Below are 23,715 nucleotides of genomic sequence, written 5' to 3'. Positions count from 1 at the left end.
CACTTCTAGGGAAGAAATGCAATTTGTAAATTCACTTTCACTGTTTTGTATTAACATATTTATTTAAAAAAAAGCCAATTGGCGAGAACACTTATTTACACAATTTTAAAAATTAAATGTAAAGTTGTGTTCTGCACAAAAGGTAGCAGGTATATAATTTTGTAAGCTTTTTTATTTCCTTACCCATTGCTGTTCAACATTAAGAAAATAATACAATCGTACATGTGTAACAACTTTAAAATAAATAAAAAATAGGTCTAAAATCAATGTACAATTAAAAGACAAGAACTTCAGGTTATTATTTAAAATTGATTATAATCTTCAACAATAAAATATGCACAAAGAATAATTTAATAATTTTTAATTTTAACAATTAAATGTGAAGTTAAGTTCTGTACAAAAGGTAACGGGTGTATAATTTTTGTAAGCTTTTTTATTTTCTTACCCATTGCTGTTCAACATTAAGAAAATGATACAATCGTACATGAGTAACAACTTTAAAATAAATAAAAAAATAGATCTAAAATCAATGTACAATTAAAGGACAAGAACTTTAGGTTATTATATAAAACTGAAAATAATCTTTAACTATAAAATATATACAAATAATATTTAGGCGAACAATAGAACAAGCAATTGCAACGAATATCAGGGGGGCTAAAGGTGTTGGTTTTTTCCAGAATATAAAAACAAAACTATTTTAAAATAACCGTATGACTATGGAGTCTATACAAAGTAGTCGTCCCTTCTCGCCCTTATGCTCGCTAAAGGTTCCATTAACCTAGAAAAAAAAAAAAAGTTGAAACTTGATTTTATAAGACAAATGGGCTTTTAACCATACCTCTGTTTTTTTGTTGGGCTAACTTCTAAATTTGACTTATCCTGCAAAACAGAGAACAAATTTTAATAAATTCAGAACTGACAAGCAAAGAACAGTGGTGTCTGTCTGCCTAGTATAAATTGAAACTAATCCCTGTTTAGATCTTCATTTATTTTAATCCATACAGGGCAGCAGGTGTCTCTATATTATTTTATCCACATATTTATGCATTTATTTTTAGTGTGAAACCAGCTTTTAAATGTGTGCCATTAAAAACATTTTTTTTTTAGGCTGTTAAGTGCTAAAACATTTTTGTCATTTTCAAGATTTGTAAAGAAAAATCTCCAAAAAGTTTTACAATTTTGTGTTTTCTTCAATTATTTATTGTAACAATAAATGATGGTAAATATACAAAAGTGTATTTCTAGTTTTCAGGTTTTTTATTTAAGTAAGTTTTTACTAATTGTTGAAAATGGAGTCTTATATACAAAGGAAGAGCTGTAAAATGGAGAAGGTAAAAAATTGTTATTTGGAGCGTATTGCAAACGGCTGAAATTGTACAAAAAGTTGGCCTTTCACTTCTTCCAGACGTTAATTACAATGGGTAACAATTAAAAATCCAAAAGGGTTTTATGAAAATTTGAAACTAAACACTTGTACGGGTTGCACCAAATTTGGCCATCGCCTGTGGGAGCGGATTTCATAAGAGACCCACCCAAAATCGTTAATTTAGACAACAGATACAGAGAAAAAAATTATTGTTATACAATTATTTATTTAACAGGTTATTTAACAATGAATAAATAAATAAAATCTGCCTCAGAGCCAGCCTCAGCCTCCTCGTATTCACAATGGAAAGGGGGTCAGCCATTGGTCTTTTTTTATTTTTTAAATATATTAAACTAGATTTTTTTCTACAGAGTTTGCTGTAAATAATCTGCAATTTTGAGCTCTTCGCAAGTGCTAATTTTTTAAAATTTTCAACAAAAATTTTAATTGTTTAAAAATGACTAGACTAAACTAGATTATTTTGTGCATTCTTTGGTATAAATGATTTGCTATTTTGAATTTTGCAAGTACTAATTTTTTTTCAATTTCTTTATTAATTAGAATTATTTTGGGTATCATTACATAGATCAGAATCGCATCTACAAATGGATAAATCACAGTACGTCTTCAACAAAAAGATGCATCAAAAGAAGCATGATCAATATGTTGAAAATCAAAAGTGAAAAGTGACGTTTTGTGCTCCTTTATGTTCCATTTTCTCAGTTTTTGTTGAATATTTTGAATTGCTTTTTATTAATTTATTTTTTTAATTAACAAAAACAAAATTACAAAAACTGAAAATTTTGTCGCACTTTTTTTTATTAGGACCCTGAGGGAAAAAATGATAATTAGAAGGCAGAATTTTCAGGGCCGCTGAATTCGAACCAGGGACCTTCACCTTACAGTGATGAGTGCCGTGCCAACGCCAAAACCGCACAGATCTTTAGTATCGCTTTGTCATTACTGTGAAGATGGTTTGTGAATTTTACTTTTTGGAATTTTTTATAATTTTTGAGGAAAAAAATATTTTTTTCTGTATCACGGCAGTCTTTACAAATCAGTGCCACAACAAATGCATTAAACTTTATCTCAAAATGTTTACAAGAAAGCTGTGGATAAAATAAGTCCCATTACGTTGTGATTGGACCATTAAGCGAGGAACACACCCAACACAACACGACATGACATGACCCAAGCTAGTCTTGTCGTTTTACTAGGTTGTTCACACCAATTCGATGTCAAACACACGCCACAGACAACACAGGGTACATCACAAACCAGTGTCATAATCGCAACAACTCTTTTGCTAAATTAAATTATTACCTAAATTCATTCTATCGACAAAAGGTATTCAGGTGTGTTCATAATTTTTCTACAAACCATCATAATTGAATGATTTTTATAAAAACTCGTGAATTTTTGATTTCGTTAAATTTGGTTTACTTTAAGATAAATCAGGTCATGTCATGGTCATTGCGTCGGGTAAATGTGTTCCCTGTTTTAGTTCTAAATATTTTAAAGAAAGAATGACAGTATTAGAAAAAAGAATCTGAGAATTGGTTGAACACCCCCTCCCCACCCAAATAAAGAATGAAACACTAGAAAAAAAATTGAGCTGTAAGTTTTCTTAATAAGCTGGACAAGCAGGAAAGCATAGCTTTTTAAAAATCATTTTGGCCAGTCAATAACGAACGGAGGAACTGGTTTGTATAAAAACCATTTACCTTACGGGCCTGCGGTCTCTTGTACAGGGGCGTGCGAACCCAATCTGGATCATTGTTGGGGTCATCATTCTCTATCTCGACCGAATCGTCAAACGCCCTCATCTTCTCTTCATCCGCCAATTCGTAGGTGAACGTCTGTGTTTTCTTTTTGCTCTTTCTCATGCCCTGACCAGCCTACAAATGATTTTGAGTTAAAATAAATGCAACAAATGAAATTATTCTTGTTAAAATAAATAAATAAAAATAATAATAACCGCCTTAGTTTAACCAATAAGCGCTATTTTCAGACCGGATGTGCATTACAACTGACTGAATCAATTATCAATCATAAATTTTATACTTTCCTTGTCTGAAAGAATTAAATCTATCAGCTATTTGATGTAACAGGATCGAATCCTTTATTGGAAAACCTTCAAAACTGAACTTAAACAAGAATCACTGATCGTCAACTTGGAAATGAAGACAGGTGCAGTTGATATTCATACAAATAACAATGAATAAGCAAAAATTTATTTTACTCAATAAGAAGTGTATTTTTAGTTGTTTTGCTTTGTAAACTTAAAAGAAATGAATTTACTAATGGTCTACTCAAACTATGTGAGTTTCCTCCTGTGGTTTGTGGGGTGATAAACTTAACATATCCTGGTCTGCCTACCATAACCGATTTTTGTTAATTCGTACACGTTTTAGCATTTTGTCATCTTCGGCACCACCATGGCGAATTGCCGAAACACATCTAAATTAATAAGCGAGAGATAGGCAGACCAGTATGATAGGTAACTATAAAAAAAATCCCAAACTAATTTGGATTGGCATACAAAATCTACAAAAATATTTGTCATGAAGAATAGAAAAATGGAGAAACTGATTTAAATGTTTACTTCAATCCAAAACACGAAATTGATCCCATTTTTTATTTATATTACTGTATATTATATACTTACAAAAATTTTCTTGTAGAAATTTTAGATCACTTATGAACTGAATGCAACAAGCACAGATTGACATAACAAAAGAAAAAAAAAATTCGTGGCCAGAAATTGTTTTAAAAATTACAATCGATTTAATCAACCATAAACCTACAAATTATTTCTTTTTTAGGAATATTTTAGAAATTATGAAATTAATATTAGCCAAAAAAGAAGTCATTATGTTCAAAAATTCACCTTTTTTTATAGTGACTTAAACACTTACCCTACTTGGTTTAACCCTTTCAGGTCGGTCAACACCCTTTGGTCCCCAATGTACTAAGTGAGTGTGATATCGCACTATAGTCCCTTTGCTTTTAGACTAAAGCTAAAGAAACAAGTGTACTGTAAATTATTTTTAACACTGTTATTTGCTGGTTTGAGTAACACACTCTTTCAACTTCAGTCTAATAGTGAGAAGAGCGTGATGTCACACTCACTGTACCTGGGTAGAGGGACAGGTGAGCATGACTGAAGACTCTCAGCTCCTCACAGGAGGAAGCAAGAGCGGGATATCACTTTACCTGTCCTGAAAGGGTTAACTTGCTACATTTTTATCAAAACGCCCCAGGAATCAAGAAGATGGGATTTTATATTCTTAGAATATCTTTTGATTATTCTACTAGTGATAAACAAAATTTAATGATAATGTGACAAATTTATATTTTTGTCAATTAATAATCCACAGCTAACGGATGACACGACGTAATTTCAAATGTGGTTTTGAGTTTAACGCAGCAGACAAAAAAATTCCCTTCAAACAGAATGAAATTTTTGGACGGAAACTTCTATAGACAAATATGACAAATTTATTCTCAACCCTCCTTTTCAATCAATGACAAGGTTGTTAAACCAATCTCCTGGTGCAAAAGAGGAAGACGATCAGCTTTAAAAGCGTTGCAATGAATTTTTTTAATTTTTAATAAATTAAAAATAAATTTACAAATTTTTTTCATCATGCACATGCAATAATTGATCTTAGAAAGAGTACCTTCAATGTAGTTAAGTTTGGATTTGATTGCGCCAAAAAATTTTCAAAAGCTTCCATATGCGTAGATGGCTAAATAAACAAAAAAATTGATATTTTTCAATCATTGAACAATCCTAATATAATAATAATAAAAATCAAACTGCCTTATGTATTTATTAAAACTAAACAAAAGAAGAAACGCTATATTTAAAATTTAGTTTAATTATGTAAAAACCATATCTACAAATATCTATTTCTGATATCCATTTATTAATTGCTTTTGATTCGGAGAAAATGATATTTTTAAAAAATAATATACACGTACAGGTTTGCGCACGACGAGTGCTTTGTTCAAGGTGTCTACTTCTTCCTCGAGTTCCTTGACTCTGTTCCTGAGCATCCCGACTTTCTCGAGCTCTTCATACTTGATATTCTCGTATTGAACCATCTCTTCAGACCCGTTCAGACTTGGCTCTTGAATGCGCTTCAACAAGATGTAGACCTACAAGAAAGAAAAAAAATGTTAGAACATGTTTTTTTTCCCCAATATATAAAATTTGTTGTCTTACTTTTTCCTCACATTCTTTTTCCAAATTTTCCAATTCAACTTTGTGATTGGCAGCCATTATTTCCATCTTTTGAGAATAGAAATCAAGCTGGTTGACATATTCATGTTGTTGTTCCTATTAGAAAAAAATTAATATTAAAAAAAGAAGAACAAAAAGGTTAATAAAATGTGAAAAGCTGCCAAAAGACCTTGAGCTCTGAAACGGACTGTGCAGTATTTAAATTTTCTTTTATTTTTTCAGACACAAGGTTGAACAGGTACGAAATGGCAAACTTTGCATCGCCCATTGATTGCAGCATATCCCAATTTCCTTTAGGACGATCTTCTAAAGGAAAAAAAAATAATAGTAACAATAATATGACAAGTTAAACTAAAAGTATTAACAATATAATACCATGATGGATATCAAGAAGCTTTTGCTGAAGGTCAGAAATTTCGGCACTCCTGTTGGCGATGCCTTCTTCAATTTGTTTCATGTTCCTTGCTAATTTTTCTTTTTCTTCCTGACATATATAATTATCCTGCAGGCTTTCCTAAAACAAATGATAATAATAAACAGGTTTACTTGTATCAATTAAAAATAAACATTTTTTTTTTTAAGTACTTTGACTATGGTTAATTCTTTTGTAAGAGATGCTCGATCTTGGATTAGAGAATCGAGCGACCTCTGGGCTTCGTATTCCGACTCGAGCAGCTCGAGCTCCTCCTGCATCTTTTCTTTTATCCTTTCAGAAGCAGGGCCCTTCAGCCTTCTCATCTTGGCCTGCTTCTGCCTGTCCAGGACAGCCATGATCCTTTTGTTGGCGGCTGCAGCAGCTTCGAGCTTACGCTTCAGTACGTTCTGCTGTAGCGTGTGCTGCTGTTCCAACTTTTTCAGCTGGTTCTGTCGTTTAACGTTCTGGGAACGAAGCAGGCACATTTCTCGATCTTTTTCTACCTTCCACGTTCTGAACTTTTCATTTTCACTCTTCATCTGCTGTATCAGTTTTACCTTGAGTTGTTTCATCGACTAGAAACAAATTGAAGGAAAAGTAGTTAAATGAGATTATCGAATGTTACAATTTGAAAATTAATATTTTACCATGATATCAGCCTGTAAAGCTTTCATTTTTTCATCAGAATTCTGCTTCATTTTAATTATCTTTTCTTGTTCTGCAATCTTTTTAAGAAGTGTTGTCTTCTGTTGCTCAAGTTCTTGGAGCCTTTTCCTTCTCTGTTCAGCAACTCTATAAAATTATCAACATTTAAAGTCAAAGTTCAAATAAGCCTGAAATCGTATGAATAATTTTAGTCGAAAAAATTTCTTACTTGCTGGCATTGTTTGCCGAATTTACTGCAGCGTTGTTGATCTGACTAAGCAGCTCGTCCTTTTCAGCCTGCAAGGATTCGACTTGCTTTTTGAGATCATCGACCTCCTTTTGAGAAACTCCCTCAATGACACCGAGTCCATTTGAATTTTCAGACAATTTTGCCATTAGCTGTTCTTTCCAGACAAGATTCTTTGTGATTTGCTGAGAGAGAAAAAAAACTTGTTGAACTAAGAGCCGTTTAAAAATTACTTTAAATAAATAAATTCACACTTACATAAATTTCTTTGTTGATCTTTGCCTGGGATAGAATGTGTTCGTGCTTTATTGGTGTATTGAGTCCATCCTCTTCAAATGGGCTGTTATTATTTCCTGACAGCTTTTCATGACTGAGCATCTCCTTCTCGCACTGGAGTCTCTGCGCCTAGGGAAAAAGTAAAAAACAGGTTAAGGTATAAAGAAAAAAAAAAAGAACTTTGGGAAAAGGTTTACATCATTCATGCTATCAGCAAGGATTTTTGAGGAAACATGCAGGGTTCTTAGGAGTTCTTCGGGGACTGAATACACTTCAAGAAAACCAAGGACTTCTACCTGAACTTCAAGAATTTTGGTTTTGATCTCTTGCAGAATCTTGTTCTTGTCGATATCACCTGAGTCCGTGTTGATCGATTCAGACAGGTGGGTCAATTCGGAGAACTTCTCTTTCATTGTCTCTTCTAATTTCTCCGCCTGTAAATTTTATTTTTGATTTAAAACAAAAATTGAAAACATTGTGTTGAAATAATCCAATTTTGGTGAAAAACATACCATTACAGCTCGCTCCAATAAATTGGAGCTTTGAGACATATACTCGGTTAAAGTTTTAAGAAGCTCTTTGATACGAGTCTGAGCATCCTCCAACTCCTGTTCCAACTGTTTGTGACTCGGAGGACACTCGTAACTGACACCACCTCCTTCAATAAATTTCAGCCTCATGTCTTCCAACTACAAACAAACGGTTAAAAACTCATTGCCTTTTATGGAGAGAGAGAGAAAAAGTTTACTTCTTTCTTGAGCTTGGATATTTCTGCACTTTGCGAGTCCTGGTTCACTACCGGCTTGTTCTTGATCTTCTTTGCCCTGTCTGCATACCGAAGGGTGCTGACTGACTCGTCTTGGTTGTAATCAGCTGGACTCACACATGCAATCATAAGCGTGACAGAGTTTCCACCAAGTGAATCTAAAAAAAAAAGAATTTGTTAACAAAAAGAGTATTTATGAAATTTTTATGATTTATTAATCAAGATTTTTTAAGAACCTTGAAGGAGACGAGTGAGCTTGCTGTCTCTATAATTGATGAAGCTATTCGTTCCATCACAGAGTTGCGATATGACATTGCCGAGTACCATGAGCCCTTTATTAATGTTGACCCCTTCTTTGAACCTATCGCCTGTGGCGCCAGTTTTTTTCGATCTTTCCGATCCGGCCAAATCCACTAAATGAAACTTAGATGTCATCACTTCCTTCCTGTAAAAACCATCATGCAAAATAATACTGGGAAACTTTGAAATATGAAACAGATCTTACGGGTTTTGCTTGTTGGTTATTCTAATATTAAACGTGAATATGGCATGTGATCGTGATGACTGGGCGTTCATGGCTGTTGCTCCTACCACCCTACCTTGAGAACCCTTGACAAAGCTTAAAATTAATAGAAGATTTGGGAGTATTTTTTTATCGCATCAAAATAAAATTACTTCTTGAAGACGACTGAGGGCTTCGGCGGGCGAATGGACCTCCACTTCAGTCAGACCGGGAATGCAAATACCGTTATTCTGCTCCCGCATATCGACCACACTTTGCTCACGCGGTTTGTTAGTCAGCAAATCATATAGACTTTCATTATACAACTAGGCAAATAAATTTTTTTTTACATTGTAAAAATAAAACAGCTGAAAAATCCAGGCGACTTGAATATTATCAGTCTACTTACCTCTAAAAACGAGCAAGTCACTCTGTACGAATAATCAGTCTTTGTTTCAATTGTATCGAATATATCGTAAACCGCTCTAGGAATTACGCCCAGCTCAATGTCTCCAGAATAATTTGTACCCATAGTGTATGTTTTGCCAGAACCTGTTTGACCGTATGCGAGGATAGTCAAATTATAACCTAATAAATCAAATATCCATCAGAACCTAGTTAACAGTTGAGTATTAAAAAGATTTTTAAAAAGTAAATACCTTTGAATAGATTTTCAATAAGATGCTTCACTGCGCAATTATAGACCTTGCTTTGTCCCTCGAACTCATCGAAGACATAATTAAACGTGAACATCTGACTAGCTTTTCCGATTGAGATCTAATATTTTGGATTTACTAGCATTAATATACAATTGCTGAATTATCAGATTAAAAATATTTACCTGAGGTTCATTGGGTATCCTTTCAATGCAAGAGCGACAGCCACTTTCAGTTTCTGATTTTACAAGTGGCCTGATTCGTACAGCAACCTTTACTGAATCCATCTAAATATTTAAAAACAAATTTTTTAGTGAAAAAAAAAAGAAAAGAAAAGTAATTCCTGTCATACAGGAGTGTTAAACATCCAACTAGTTTTGAATTCTGTTGTGGAGGAGTCAAACCATTGTACAATACTTTCAGCATATTATTCCCAATTATAAAATCGTTTGGTGCTGTATTGTGCCGCACGTTTATGTTAGCGAGTCGGTTTTACCAGATTGTATTGAAATGAAAACGTAGCATTGAGTACTAAAGTTTATTATAACATAAAGCAGACACTGGAGAACACAGAATGGAGCATAATATTTATTTTGGTTAATATTCAATTACGAGTAATAATAGTTTTGTCAAGTTCGCTGAGTTTGGCAGGAACAATTGATAAGACGTAGAGATAAACGGCAATCTCTGACTTTCATGTTCACTGGGCTTTTGTCGCCGATGCTGTTTTATCAAGACAGAATCGTCTAGGAAAAATGGCTTTGACGATGATTTCTCAGCAGCTCGTGAAGTTTTGTAAGTCTTTGTAGATTCAGAACCATTGACTCAGACTGACATCTTTACAATTTTTTTTTTTTAGCAAGTGTTGTTCAATAATTTGTTTAAGTATTAAGGAGCAGTCGGAATGAAGTGTTTTAGATTAAAACAACAAAAGTATGCCCAAGCTTGTCCTCCATGTTAGAGGCAGAAGAGCAAGGAGATAGTTCAGTCTAGCCTTGGCATTGAGAAGGAAAAAAAAACAGTACTAGATTTGAATCTATTTTGATTTTATTTGATATATAAAACCCATTTTCATCGTGTGACCTTTTTTTTTTCTTTTTTATTATTTGTTACAATCAAAGTTGATTATTTTAAGTTTGACCTTAAGGCAAGTATTGTTATCGTTTTCATGTCCCATTATTGTTATTTATTTGCTTGAAAGCAAAAGTTTATGCTTTATTTGTTTTATTTTTAAGACGCAGCTTGAAGTTTTGTCATATATATTGTTTGTTATTGAAACAATATAGAAGCATCTCTCTGATCTTATATTTTTATCACTTTTCTTCCAAAACAAATTCCTTTGATTTTGAGTCAAGATCACCGGCTACCACTATTTATAATGGGACTTTCCGAGGAATGATTGTTTAAATTATGAATTTAATAATGTCCCCAGTGTGGATAATATTTGTTGCTATAAGATTAACAACTTTTTCATTTTTTTGCCAACGTTTTGACCTTTATTCGTGTCATCTTCAAAGCTTGGGTGAATTACAAAATGTATGTTAACACAAACGTTAGACCTGTTTTGTGTAATTCACCCAGGAATGTCTTAGGAAGAAATTAATACAGATAATGTAAAAAAACAACATTTTGGCACAATTCGTTAGTTAACCATGGACATATCATGAAATTATATCAACAAAAAATAGCATATACGTAATTGACTTCATAGATTTAAAACCAGTTCAAACAAGGCCTCCCCATTTGGAGGAGAAAGAGCGCACACGTTTTCATTCATTATACAAAGCATTTCAGCATTATACAAAGCATCAACACTACTTTCCTAGGGGAAAACACATTTAAAAGACAGTTCACGAAGGTTTTTTATGTCTATAATAATGAAAACTAGGACTAAAATGGTAAATTTAAATTGTTCATATTCAAGAAGTGAGGAGAGATGGTTTCTCTCTGCAATATGTTAGCAGATAAAACTGTCTGTCATTTTATATAAATCTGCCCAAATCTGAGGAACTACAGAAAAACCTTTATACATGTGTCACATTTCAAATGATTTCAAAGTGACAATGTTATGTTTTAGATTTTGTGATTAGGCCTAGAGAAAAAAAATAAAAGAGAATAGGGATGAGACAGTCGGGTCTGAGAGGTGAACAAGTCCATTCCGTGTAGATGATAGACAAGATAAGTGTGCGATCCTCAAAAGTGTTGTATTCCCTAAAATAGAGTGCTTCGGTCCACTGTGGATTGACTGGAAATAGTGAGTACATATCCACCCTTGTTCTAAATGGCCTGGCAAACGCTTAGTAGGAAATTACTGTTTATTTAAATTTATAAAGTTTTAATTGTTTGTTTAAAATTTAAAAGGAAATTTATTGGTTTTAATTATTATTTTCTTGTGTGTTTAATAAATTGTTTTTAAACTTTAATTAAATTTTATTATAAAAAGGCACCTGATCGCCTGTATTCAGGTTCTATCAAGACCTCTGGGGTTGTTATAAAAAGGATTCAGAGTTGGGCCCGTCTTGTCGAATCGAGAACAGATTGTGACACATGCATTTCAATTAAATAGGAATATATTTCTCAAAGATTTAAATGGACGAAATTGGCAGCAACTGTATAATTATTTAATATACATATTAAAATGTAGAAATCAATTCAAACAAGAATTTAATTATTAAATTAATATATTTAACTATTTATTCATTCAACTGTTTATTTATTCCGAGTACTATATACAATATTTATACATTTATTAATAGTTGTTATGAGTTGGCTTATGGACATATATTAAACTACTTTATTTGTTACATTTTAAGAAATTGTTTATATATGATGCTTGTTTATTGTATTTTTTTTTTTTCTCCGTAGCTGATTTAATATAGGATTCAATAGTGTATATATATTATAAACATATTATGCGTACCAACTACTTCCAGAGACAGATGATATCTCAAATGTGTATATGCTTTTTGTACAGTTCATATTTGTATGTTGTTTTTCGAGGAAAAGAAATAAAAAGCATTTACATTTTATTTTATTATATTCTATGACCTGAATAAAAGCCGAAACTTGGGGGGGAGGAGGAATGAAAAAAGTGTTTATCGAAAATAATTCATTCCTGACTGCTCCTCACCAACAGATTAGATCTTTCACAATATTTAAGCATGGTGTTATTGTTTGATTTTACTTAGCTTGAAGCCACTGAGCTATACTGTGTTCGTGTAATCCATCCAAGTTTTGCTGGCTTGGAGTCGAAATTTTTAATTACCACCTGTGTGAGACAACAAATTTTGAATATTGAAAGAAGCGATGATGAAATGTCGATTACAAAACAATCAGTTTCGAATACTGAAGCATTTGTCGGCTGCTTGCCGATGGTCCCGCATCTGATCAATTTGAGTGGCAATATCCATCAGGTCGGTGACGTCTTCAACAGATGAATGGATGAATATTCAATGCAATTTTCATCTTCAGTGCTCAGTTTGTTTGATTTCTGTGGAGTGAAGATCCAACACACAGCTCCCCCACCATCCAACTTCACAGAAATCACCTCAACTCAACACCAAAAATCTCAACGTGTCTAACTGACAAAAATCAGTGATGACCGAGATTACAGGTAATTATTAAACTATATTGTCACGTACATTTCGATCACAATAGGACAAAGACCGTCTTAATCTGCCGGTTGACAGATACAAAATTAGAGAATTTGTCAGGTGGCAACCATAAAACTGGCCACCCTGACAAATTTCCAATCATGACTTTCAAAATGTTCTTTTTAGTAATTATTTTTCACATTATCGTTTGACTGTTGAGAGATCATCTCCTGAAATGTGAGACCATTAGTCAAAATCTAGTCTTGGTTTAAGCAACAAAAAATCAGCAATACTAACAAAGCAAGTGTAATTAATTAAATTGTAAAATACATTAACACAAATGCACAACAGAAGGCCTAAAAATGCAAGAATAAGGCAAACTAAAATTATTGCATAACGAACAAGTTACAGGGTACAATGGGCTCCAAGAAACAATCACAGTCTTGTTAACAAAAAACAGTCATGTTACATTGCTCAAAAAATTTTCCTCTCTTTTTAATTAAAGAAAAATTTCTCTAACTACAACTGTTTTTATTGAAGTAAAACAATTGTTAGATTCCTTCTTGAAGGTTTGCAGCAAGATTGACCTATAATCTTTTCTATTTTTCACTATCTGATGTATTTCGGCGTCTGGCTTTGTTAATTTCTTATTTAATGCTTGATGCTTTTGAAAGATTAAGTCTAGCTATTTTCATTTTTCTTTTGGCTCATTGCTTGTATGTCATGATCACAATAAATCTAATAATGAATGTGTGTAAAAAATAAAAACATCAATTGTGGAAACTGGAACAGCAGCATAACTTTCTTGACTTTACCATCACATAAACTAATAAATAATATTAAAAAAATACAAAGCCGATCACAGGCAGCCAATTAATGAAGACTGACCAGCCAAAAATGATCCGACAAAACTAAATAATCAGATGGTTTCAATTTCTAGTTTGCACGGGATTTTGGAAACGAACATCAGCATAACTTTCTTGACTTTACTAATTAATAATTAAACTAATAAATAACATACAAAAGACAAAACATACAAGCCAATCAATACTGACCAGCCAAAAGAGATCCAACCAAACTAAATAATAAATATTGTTTCAACCTTATGCGAGAAGTCTGAATCCTAATATAACTTTAAAATCATATGTGGTGGTCACCTATTCATTCATTTTATTTATTTTTTAATTTTATACATAATCAAGTAAACTTTTTTAAAAATTAATATATGTATATACACACAGAAGTTTTGTTACTTATATTATACTTATATGCATGAAAGTTTTTTTTTAATTTCTATTTTTTAATCATATACAGAATTGTTTGAAAAAGAGGTATTAGTGGAATTTATTTTATTTAATTTTACCGTAACATTACAAATATTGGTAGCAGAGCGTCTGACTATTCAATTAATCAGAGTGTTACGATTTACTGCTGATTATAAAATAATTAAGTAACAATGGGAAAAAATAAAAAAGTTCCACACAAAGATCACTGATAAATATTCGGTCGCAAACAAAATTTATACAAGAAGAAAAAGAAAAATGGACACAAAAAATTATAGATAATTCGATAGAATTTATATTAAATAAATTGCAAATACCACGGGATAATGATATAATGAAAGAATTCATTTCGGATATCAAACAATAATTTAGTATGAAAGGTAATAAAGAAGGTGAAACCGACAAAGACACAGACACAAATATTGATACCAAAGAAAATACCAAAGACTGAGAATATTTCTGATTCACATTTAATAGGGTCCACTTTTCTAACAAATACACAGAATACATGTCCTGATTAGATCATGAAGAATCAGGTTCACAACAGGTTTCCACAAGTTTAACTTCTGATACCATAGATTTGAGAAATAAGTCGAAATGCCATAAAAAATCAAAGTAGGTCTCATACACATTAGAACATAACTTACAACACCTGCCTTATTTTCATTTGTACAACCCACAATCAATACTAAATTTTTTATTAAAACTAGAACCAATTGCAAGAAGAAATATAACGCAATTTAAATCAATATTGTCCATACTATTAGAGAGAAAATAAATTATCGGCTAATTTCATATACAATGCCCTAGTATTATACTTGAAATTTTGGACAACTGTATTGTAAGATAGAACTTAAAAATCATACATGATGGGCCACAACTTCTCACAATGCCAACAAATGTTCAACAAGTGGCAGATTGTCGATAAAACTCGCTCTTTTATTAAAATAGGAAATTCTCAAATTGGTTTGTGTGTTGTACGACAGGGTTCTTCAACAAAGATCGACCGATTTGCCTGATGGTTCAATCCAAAAGAATCAAAGTTCAGCTTCCCTATACCTGGAATTTTGAACTTTAGGACAACTGTATGTAAGATAGAACTTAAAAACCATACGTGGTGCATCAAAATCTTTCACAATGCCAACAAATGTTCAACAAGTGGCAGATTGCTCGTCAAACAAGCTCTTTTATTAAAACAGTCGTTAGTAGAATCAGTGTGTTATAATCAGGATCGTAAAGAATTGTGTATACAGGTTAAACCACGAACGGGAGTTAAATGGCAATTAATAAACAATAAAAAGTCAAAATTACCTTAAAAATAGAGTAATTTATATACGAAATTCAAAGAAATTTGCTGAAAGCCCAAAAGTGGAGACCGTTGGCCAAGGCTGGTTCTGTTCCTGCTTGCTCTGGCGGGTTCCGGCTAGCAACCGATTGTGCCGTCCTTTTTGATAAAACTCAATACAAACTTATTTTCTCCAGGATATAAAGAACAATTTTAAAAAAACAATAACTGTTTTTTGCATAAAATCTCATTTTTGGGTGTTTTTTTAAAAGTGTGTGAAAGAATTTGAGGACAAGAATCTCTGTCGACGATCAAGGTACTCATGATAATAACGAGTTATCATTTCAAATTATTTCTTTTATTCTAATTTCCCCTGTGCTTAAAACAGCCATAAAATATACTTAAAAACGGTGGAAAATTAATATAAAGGGCTATTTGGATAAAATTCAATTTCAAATTGGACTTACAATATCTCAAATGAAGTATGAAAAGCTCAAAGATTTGAAAGTCTCGGGTTGCGCGGGTTCTCTCCACTCACTGTAAACGTGAACTTTTTTAAAAATAATAAATACTTTTAGTAAACAAAAAAATGTAACTTTTCAATGATAGAAAAAACTGGAACAAAACGTAAATAACATGCGTAAAATCGTTTGTTAAAAAAAATTAAAGGTAATTCGAGAAAGCTTTTCCCACTGTTATAAAGTATAAACATAAACTTAAACTTGTTTACTTTTATTTTCAACACCGGTCTTTCGTTTAAATGGTCAATTAATGGAGATAGATAACGTTCCCCAACCCTCTGGTAATTGTTTTACATTTTAATATTCAGTATGTAAGCTTTGTCGGTCAGTCTGTGATTTTTTTGCTTGTTTAAAACGACCAAATCGGACCTGGTCCGCTTAGTCTCGCTACGCTTTTCGCTATTAACGATACAGTACAGCCATGAATTGACCGAGAACGACCGGTCGGGTCCGTCAAATCCCTCAGATCTCAGGAAGTAATATCACAATTAACCAGTTTATAATTATATCATAAATCAGATTCAAATGATCTCCCGTTATATGAAGTTTTATAATAGAATCTTTTAACTACTGTGAACTAAAAGTTTTTCATTTTACAGTTTGTCAATATGTTCATAGTGGTGGGAAGCATGCTGAACCGGTCCACTTTTACGTATTTGGTAACTCACAAGTGAAGATGGAGCCTATAAGTGACCCAACCGGTTCAGCATGAGTTCACCAACTTATTTATTTATCAACAGGAAGATGCCCACAACCAGTGTAGTATATATACAGAAAAATACTATACACTGGTAGGTATACTAAACAGATAACAAACCAAAAATTATTTCATAAATGGAACAAATTTCACTATTAATGACTAGAGTTTTGTACATCTTTCCTTAGGATATGAACAGATTTATTAAGCAAATCAATATTCTCATATTCATTCGCTTGTCTTTGTATTCTTAGCATCGGCAGATTTACAATATAATTTGTATCACCATGTTTCACATAGAATAGAAATAGGTCCTTACACTTTGAATAAAAAGAAGGAACTTTAAATTGGATTACTGTTAATAAGTAGGAACAATTTATTACATTATTTAACAATTTATAAAAATTAAAAAAAAGACACACCAGTCTTCTAGTTCATAACCTATGCGGGAGTTGGGGTAACCGAGTGGTTAAGACATCAGACTCTCAGCTAGTAGATCCCACAGTTGTGGGTTCGATCCCCACCGTCGCCTCTGGATTTTTTCTGACGCCTAAGGGGACCGGTGGCCACAATTGAAAATAAATTGGCATGGCACTTGTCAATGGAAAGTCTGGGGCCAGATCTCAGCGACCCTGAATTTGGTCCCAACACCCTTCAAAAATGAGTTTCTTCGATGGAAGAACACCGGCACACCTGGGGCTCAAATTCACACTTGTGTTGTGAGCTCCCAAAAAATGGAGCCAGGGATAAAGTACAATAAGCTGTACAGCTGCAGTGCGCAGGAGGGAACTCCTCCAGTTCCTGGTATCCATTGTAAAAAAAAAAATCCTATAAATTTTAAATCCATAAGAAACAAATAAGAGAAATTGATTCTGTACAAGTTCAATCTGACCAATTCAGAAGCTGTAAAAGGAACTCAAGACAACACAGCTGTATTCTAATATGCTCCTTACGAAAGAACAACATAACATTTTCAGTACAGTCCTATCATTAAAATGACACAAAATTCTTAATATAAATCCAAACATCTTGAGAGCTTTTCTTTTAATAAAGTTGATATGATGATCACAGGACAATTTACAATCTAAATACATTCCTAAGTCTTTTATTGTATTTGCTCTTTCTAGTGACACCATTAATAGTGTAATCATACAATATACAGTATAACTTTCTGTAAAATTTAGGATTTACTCTTAGCAATGTTTAGAAACAAAAGATATCACACCAGGAATACAGATTATTTATGTCCGATTGCAACTGTGAACAATCAACAGTTGATTTAATTCATTTATATATTTTCGCGTCATACAGAAGTATTTTACTGTGCACAATGCATTTAACAAGATCGGTAATAAAATATTTAAAAAGTAACGGGGATAAATGACCACCTTGATGTACACCAGAGGTTGCATAGAATTCATAGGATAAGTTATTATTACACTTTACTACCTACATTGAGCCCAGCGGATGTCAAAAAATATATGAAGAATCTTTGTTGGAAAGATTGGCAGAACCGCTGGGACAAAATGACCGACAAATTAAAAGAACTAAAACAGTCGGTCAAACCGTGGGCCATGGATAGTATGAGCAAAACAGAGGGAATAATGTTGACCCGACTGCAAATAGGCCACACTAGACTGAAGCATGGTCATCTCTTGGTGAGAAAAAGTCCACGGAGATGCCCATTGTGCAACTGCAAATAACTGTTAAGCATTTACTAACCAAATGTGAACTATTGGCACTGCACAGAACGAAGTGTGGCCTTTCCTCGAGTTTGAAAGAGGTTTTACAACACAGCAATGAAAACAGCAAGAAAGTAATCGAATATCTGAAGCAAATAAATGCATATGGTCGCCTTTAATGCTTCTCCACACATGGTTTCGTTTTCCCTTCCTGAAGTGAGTGCATTTATTGGCGAGAATGTGTGAGTGTATGGGTGGGTTGTGCAGGAATATTGAGTATTCCACAGACCCACCGATTTAAGTAGTATTATTATTATAGTACGATTTATAGTATTTAAGATATTAGGCTATAATATCTTTTAGAGTGTATGGGCGGAGGCACTGTTGTAATATTAAATGCGCCAGTGGCTCCGCATTTTTTTAAATTTGTACAGAATGATTGGTTACTGTTTGAGTGAATGTATTTATTAGTGCGATAGTAGTGTATGCATGGGTGGGTCTATGGTAGAATATCAAGTACCCCATAAACCCACCAGCCTAGGTTAATATTTTAGATTAATTGTAATTTTAATTGTACATAATGTATGGATGTATTTATTAGCGTGAACAAGGGCGGGTCTTCAGAGGAATATCGAGTACTCTGAAACCCGCATATAGGCTAGGCTAGGATTGAATGTTAGTGAATAGATAGTTTCAGAGCTTTTTCATCACATGTGGGAGGGCTAAAAACGTAGAAATAATGTCCCAGAACACAACCAGAAAGATCGCCAGACTTCCTACAGAAAAGCTAACTTAAAAAGAAAAAAAAAAAAGTAAAATAAAATATATAAATAAATTTTAAAAAAAATTTAAAACGTGAGGTGGAAAAAATGTGAGGTGCCAGCAATAGCCCAGGCAGCTAGCCGGGCGGAAAAAAAAAACTACCTACGGTTGTTCTCTCTGGTATGATCTTAACCAGTTCAAAAAGTTTAGGTGATGCTTGGTACATTAGCTCAGCGGATAACGAGAGTCTACTGAATTTTTTAAAATGGCGAATCAGACTGAATAATGCAAAAACCAAGGCAATTCTATTTACTCGCAGGTCTACTATAACTGATCATTTCAAAATGAATAAATCTCGTATACCATAAAAATATAAAATACCTTGGGAGTACTCTATTGTTAGATTCGAAACTAAAGTTCGGATGCCATTTTGATAAACAATGTTTAAAGGCTATGACAAACCCGTAAGCAACTTGCGAAACGTTTTTAATAAAAAATTTAATTCAGAAACCAAAATTAATAAATTAACGTTATAACCCTAGTCTCATGTAATATGTGCAAGATGAACTATGGAAAACTTGAAGTACAGCTGCTCTCAGAATTATTTGTGGGCTTACTGGATGAACATGTTCCAATCATAACAATGTACAAACTATTAATTGTAATATTTAGTAAATGATTAACTGTATTTTTTCTTTTTTTCTGCATCGATCTGAAATTTGAGTCAAATGTAAATCGACCTCCGGCATAGGCTTAATTATGAGATTTTATGACACTCCTTCCTATACAATTGAAACAATAGATTTTTGTTTTCATACTAATTTGAATTATTTGTATTTTATAGGAAGCCAGGAAGACAGTTCAACTTTAACGAAAGAACCTTCAGGGGTTGATGGCGATCCCGCCACTGATTCTGTCAAAACCGCCCAGGTTGAAAGGCCGCTTGTGACGAGCAGAAACAAAGGCTCAGTTCTCGTCAACCCAAAGCAGGTGTGTTAAAATATGTAAAACACTTACAAGCCTGCAGTTCTGTTTCTTCTTCGTTGGTGTTTGAGCTGGTTTCTTCGGTGCGACTTTGCCGTTCGTGACATTCTTGCTGACATTTTTGTTCAGAGTGGAGATCTTCGGTTCAACTTTCAAAGGAACATTTATACTGAAAATGCCACGTTTCTGCCTTGTCATCACTTTCCTGTATAAAATAATTTACTATATAGAAAAAATGTTTTAAAACATCTTGAGTTTGATTTTTTGTCATAATTCAACATGCAGCCATCATTTCCTTGTTACAGAGGGGAAATCCACTTTTGAAATGTATATCCAACGTACCCTGGGAATACGAGGAGGGCATTATCCCAGATTATGTGATGGGAAGGACCACCTGTGCCCTTTTTCTCTCGCTCAGGTATCACAACCTTAAACCGGACTACATTAACAATAGGATCAAGGAACTTGGAAAGCTGTATGATCTCAGGGTTTTATTAGTTCAGGTAAGGATTAAAACAAAACTTGAATTTAAAAAATTCTGTATCATGTGTGAGTGGGATAAATCTGCTATTTACTTATTTTAATGGTCTTGTAGCAAAAATATCCTTATTATTTGAAAAATGGGGCAGGGTGATGTTTGTATAACAATGGCAGGATTTTATAGAAGATAAAAACTCGCAATTTTCACTTGTATAATTGAAGGGTGTTGGAAAAGAACCATTTTTTGTATGTAATGAGTTTTATGTGCCCTACTGCTGCTTCCCTGGACAGCTATCCCACATGGCCAAATGGGACAGTTTACAAGAACTAATATCTTTCCTTGAAACACCAGAGGCAAAATATTGCCAGCATCATCCAAATTATTAAACCTTGGACATGAACAAGTTAGAACTTAACTAATAGTAGGACTGCTGACTCCAGATGAACATTAGACCCGGAACAGCAGAAACAAGCCTGTGCGGATATTGCCAGGAAGAAGAAACAAAAGAATGTACTCTCTTGGTGCAAAGGCCTATGCAGGCTGACATCCCTACTCCCGTGATAAGAAAAGCCAAAGTTTGGAGTATACACATCTGATAAAATGCCTTAAGTTAATGAAGTGCTTTAGATTAGATTAGGCCAATATTGATCATGGAGCTTAAAGTGATGAAGGGGCCAACCTATTAGCCTTACATCAACCAACCCAAAGAAAGTGATGCATATGAAGATGATCCATCAATTTTCTCCTAATCTTGGGGAAAAGTGATTTTTGAAATGCTTCTTTTAAATCTCATCAAAAACTCATTTTAAATGTTCATTGTTTTAATAAAGGCAATTTTCTGAACAAATAATGATTTTTACATAATTTTTTTCATTGAACCTGAAATCATAACGAGTTGGTATACTTTGCATTTCATTTTTATTAATTTTCTCCCCCAGTGCCCTTCGTACTTTCTCTGCTTTACGGAAAAACATCATGATACGTAACCTAACCTTACTTACCAATAATAACCATTTCTTTCATAACCCAACCAGTCCCTAATACTTAAACCAACTTTCTCTAACACCTTACATAACCCAACCCATCACTAACACTTAACCCAACTTGTTCCTAACACCTAACCTAACCTGTCCCTAACCATAATCCTACTCAATGTAACCATTCCTAATTTAATCCAACCCATCCCTAACACATCACCTAATCCTACCCAACATAACCATACCTAATCTAACCTGTCCCTGACCCTAATTCTACTCAAAGTAACCATTCTTAACCTATTCTTACCCAACCTGACTCTAACCCTATGCCATGTAAATTTTCTTATCATAGCCTAACCCAACCCGCCCCTAACACTTAACCTAACATGTCCCTAACCCTACCCTATGTAACCATTTCTAACCTAACTAACCCCATCCATCCCTAACACCTAATCCTACCTAACTTAACCATTTCCCAGCTAAAACAGTGATTCGAAAATGGTCACATAAAGAAACCATATCCTGTCCCAAAACATATCCCAGTTAATTAGTTAACATTATAATTTTTCAATCAAATTAATTTTTATTTGAGGTCAATTAATATGAACTATCAACTAAACTATTAAATCAATGGGATGAAAAAAAATTCTTGTTTGAAATCAGGTTGATACTAAGGATCCAAATTATCCCTTGAAACACCTTACAAGAGTGTGCCTCTTAACAGATATGACACTAATTCTTGCATGGAACCCTGAAGAGGCTGCCAAAATAATAGAAACTTACAAATCTTTTGAATACAAACCGCCGGACATGATAATGGAAAAAACCGAATCAGATTCTCATATCAAGGTAACTAATTTTTAAAATAATTAGTATAAACTATGTTTATTTTTATTTGGTAATTTTTTTTTAAGTTGGTTTCTGCTTTGACTTCTATCAGATCTATCAATAAAACCGACGCATCAACTCTCCTGTCGAATTATGGCTCGCTTGAGAAAATAATCAAGGCGACTCAGCATTCGTTGGCTCTCTGCCCTGGCCTTGGCCAACAGAAGGCAACGAGGCTCTACAACGCACTCCACACCCCTTTTCTCAAGTCTGATAAAAAGCAGAAGACAGGCATCGCGAAATATTTCGACGTTTAAGATCCATCGTTACTTACGTCATTTTTAAACATTGCTACTTCAGCTCCACAAATCTGTGAGGTTTTGATACATCATTCGACCAGACAGAACTCTTCTTCTCTCCTGGAATTATGAGTTTTTTAAAATATTAAAATGATAAATATTTATTTAAAATAAGAAAAAAAATCTTGTCCAATAAATAGTACATATTTTTAATTTTAAATCTATTATAAATTGTATTTATTATTCTCAGGTATGTGTACTTATATGTAAATATTTCAATCCTGTGATGTGAGAATTGTTAATAAATTTTTCCAAGTTTTTGTAAATTGTATTTTAATCATAATTTTTATGCGTATATTACTAATTATTTATATCGGGTTGTCCGGAAAATAATGCAGGATTTTAAGTTTTCATTAAAAAAAATCTATATAAAATATTCTGTTTACGTTTACAGGATTACTCNAAATTATTTTGATTAAAGAACATTGCTTTAAAGTAACTAGTTTCTTTTTTTTTGTTTAATACCAAAATCCTGCATTATTTTCCGGACAACCCAATAATATTAATGTTCAATGCAGCATTTTTTCCTTAGGATTGAAAAAAAAAGTAATAAGTATTTAATTATTATTACATTTTTGGTGATGAAAATGAAAAGAATAAGAATGAAGTTTCCATGTGTTAAACAAAATCAATTGTTAAATAATTTAACTTACGCTTGTAGATCCTTGTGAATTGGTGTGGACATGTATATCAACAACGCGGGATGCATACAGGACAAGCTTTTGGAAAGGACTCGACCAATGAGACGCGGACAAATTTGTGTTGACTCTTCTTTGCATCTCATCGATGTGTCCCCCGGCCCGTTTTAGGTAACAATTTCCATATCAATTGTACTTGATACGGACAGCCGCCTCTTTCTGGACAGCAAACGTTGTACATCTATCCGATGATTAATAAACTTTGACGGTTTTACTCAATTTCAATCACTTTTTTTATTCTTGCATTTTCAAATTTTAATCTTGTATGACTGTAAATAAAACTTAGGGTGTAAACTAGTCTGGAATAAAATGGAAGGGATTTTTGACAAATGCATTTTATTTTTTAATCAGCTGGGTGAATAATCTTACAGCTCATTCATAGTTGCAGTTTTTATTAATATTTTTTTTATTGATTTTTCAATTGTAGACGGCTGAAAATA

The 23,715-nt window shown here is 33.2% G+C and overlaps 2 protein-coding genes across 7 annotated transcripts; one reads left to right on the top strand and one right to left on the bottom strand.

Annotated features, from left to right (window-relative positions):
* Nucleotides 1–529: 529 nt before the first annotated feature.
* Nucleotides 530–22,636, bottom strand: LOC106674146 (chromosome-associated kinesin KIF4A-like). 5 transcript variants are annotated; one of them, XM_014406691.2, is made up of 23 exons: nucleotides 22,553–22,636; nucleotides 19,966–20,137; nucleotides 9,311–9,412; nucleotides 9,129–9,246; nucleotides 8,879–9,057; nucleotides 8,643–8,795; nucleotides 8,473–8,576; nucleotides 8,204–8,412; nucleotides 7,950–8,125; nucleotides 7,714–7,890; nucleotides 7,399–7,635; nucleotides 7,184–7,330; nucleotides 6,908–7,110; nucleotides 6,681–6,825; nucleotides 6,204–6,608; nucleotides 5,994–6,132; nucleotides 5,788–5,924; nucleotides 5,601–5,714; nucleotides 5,357–5,533; nucleotides 5,053–5,121; nucleotides 3,094–3,267; nucleotides 842–882; nucleotides 530–781 (listed from the first exon to the last, which is right to left on the bottom strand). In XM_014406691.2, exons 1-23 carry the CDS (start codon nucleotides 22,555–22,557, stop codon nucleotides 727–729), a joined length of 3,438 nt encoding a protein of 1,145 aa, XP_014262177.1. In that variant the 5' UTR covers nucleotides 22,558–22,636; the 3' UTR covers nucleotides 530–726. The 5 variants fall into 5 exon arrangements, with proteins under 5 accessions (XP_014262177.1, XP_014262179.1, XP_024081812.1 ...); XM_014406693.2 differs by having other exon boundaries at nucleotides 7,498–7,635; XM_024226044.1 differs by lacking the exons at nucleotides 19,966–20,137; nucleotides 22,553–22,636 and adding an exon at nucleotides 15,754–15,776.
* Nucleotides 15,975–22,559, top strand: LOC106674147 (DNA excision repair protein ERCC-1). Of its 2 annotated transcripts, none has more exons than XM_014406697.2 (5): nucleotides 15,975–16,088; nucleotides 19,793–19,938; nucleotides 20,238–20,435; nucleotides 22,054–22,239; nucleotides 22,305–22,559. In XM_014406697.2, exons 1-5 carry the CDS (start codon nucleotides 16,058–16,060, stop codon nucleotides 22,533–22,535), a joined length of 792 nt encoding a protein of 263 aa, XP_014262183.1. In that variant the 5' UTR covers nucleotides 15,975–16,057; the 3' UTR covers nucleotides 22,536–22,559. The 2 variants fall into 2 exon arrangements, with proteins under 2 accessions (XP_014262183.1, XP_014262184.1); XM_014406698.2 differs by having other exon boundaries at nucleotides 22,331–22,392.
* Nucleotides 22,637–23,715: the final 1,079 nt, after the last annotated feature.

This window comes from Cimex lectularius, unplaced genomic scaffold (genome assembly GCF_000648675.2).
Source record: "Cimex lectularius strain Harlan isolate CLEC.00 unplaced genomic scaffold, Clec_2.1 scaffold110, whole genome shotgun sequence".
Taxonomy (NCBI): domain Eukaryota; kingdom Metazoa; phylum Arthropoda; class Insecta; order Hemiptera; family Cimicidae; genus Cimex; species Cimex lectularius.
This window is presented reverse-complemented; position numbering and strand designations above follow the sequence as displayed.

Excerpts from the sequence above, each read along its gene's own strand:
- LOC106674147 (XM_014406697.2), top strand. The coding sequence starts at position 16,058 with ATGGAGATAGATAACGTTCCCCAACCCTCTG. Across the intron at positions 16,089-19,792 it reads TAACGTTCCCCAACCCTCTG|GAAGCCAGGAAGACAGTTCA; the intron begins GTAATTGTTTTA and ends TGTATTTTATAG. Across the intron at positions 20,436-22,053 it reads TCAGGGTTTTATTAGTTCAG|GTTGATACTAAGGATCCAAA; the intron begins GTAAGGATTAAA and ends GTTTGAAATCAG.
- LOC106674146 (XM_014406691.2), bottom strand. Across the intron at positions 7,891-7,949 it reads TATCCAAGCTCAAGAAAGAA|TTGGAAGACATGAGGCTGAA; the intron begins GTAAACTTTTTC and ends GTTTGTTTGTAG. Across the intron at positions 5,534-5,600 it reads AAAAAGAATGTGAGGAAAAA|GTCTACATCTTGTTGAAGCG; the intron begins GTAAGACAACAA and ends TCTTTCTTGTAG.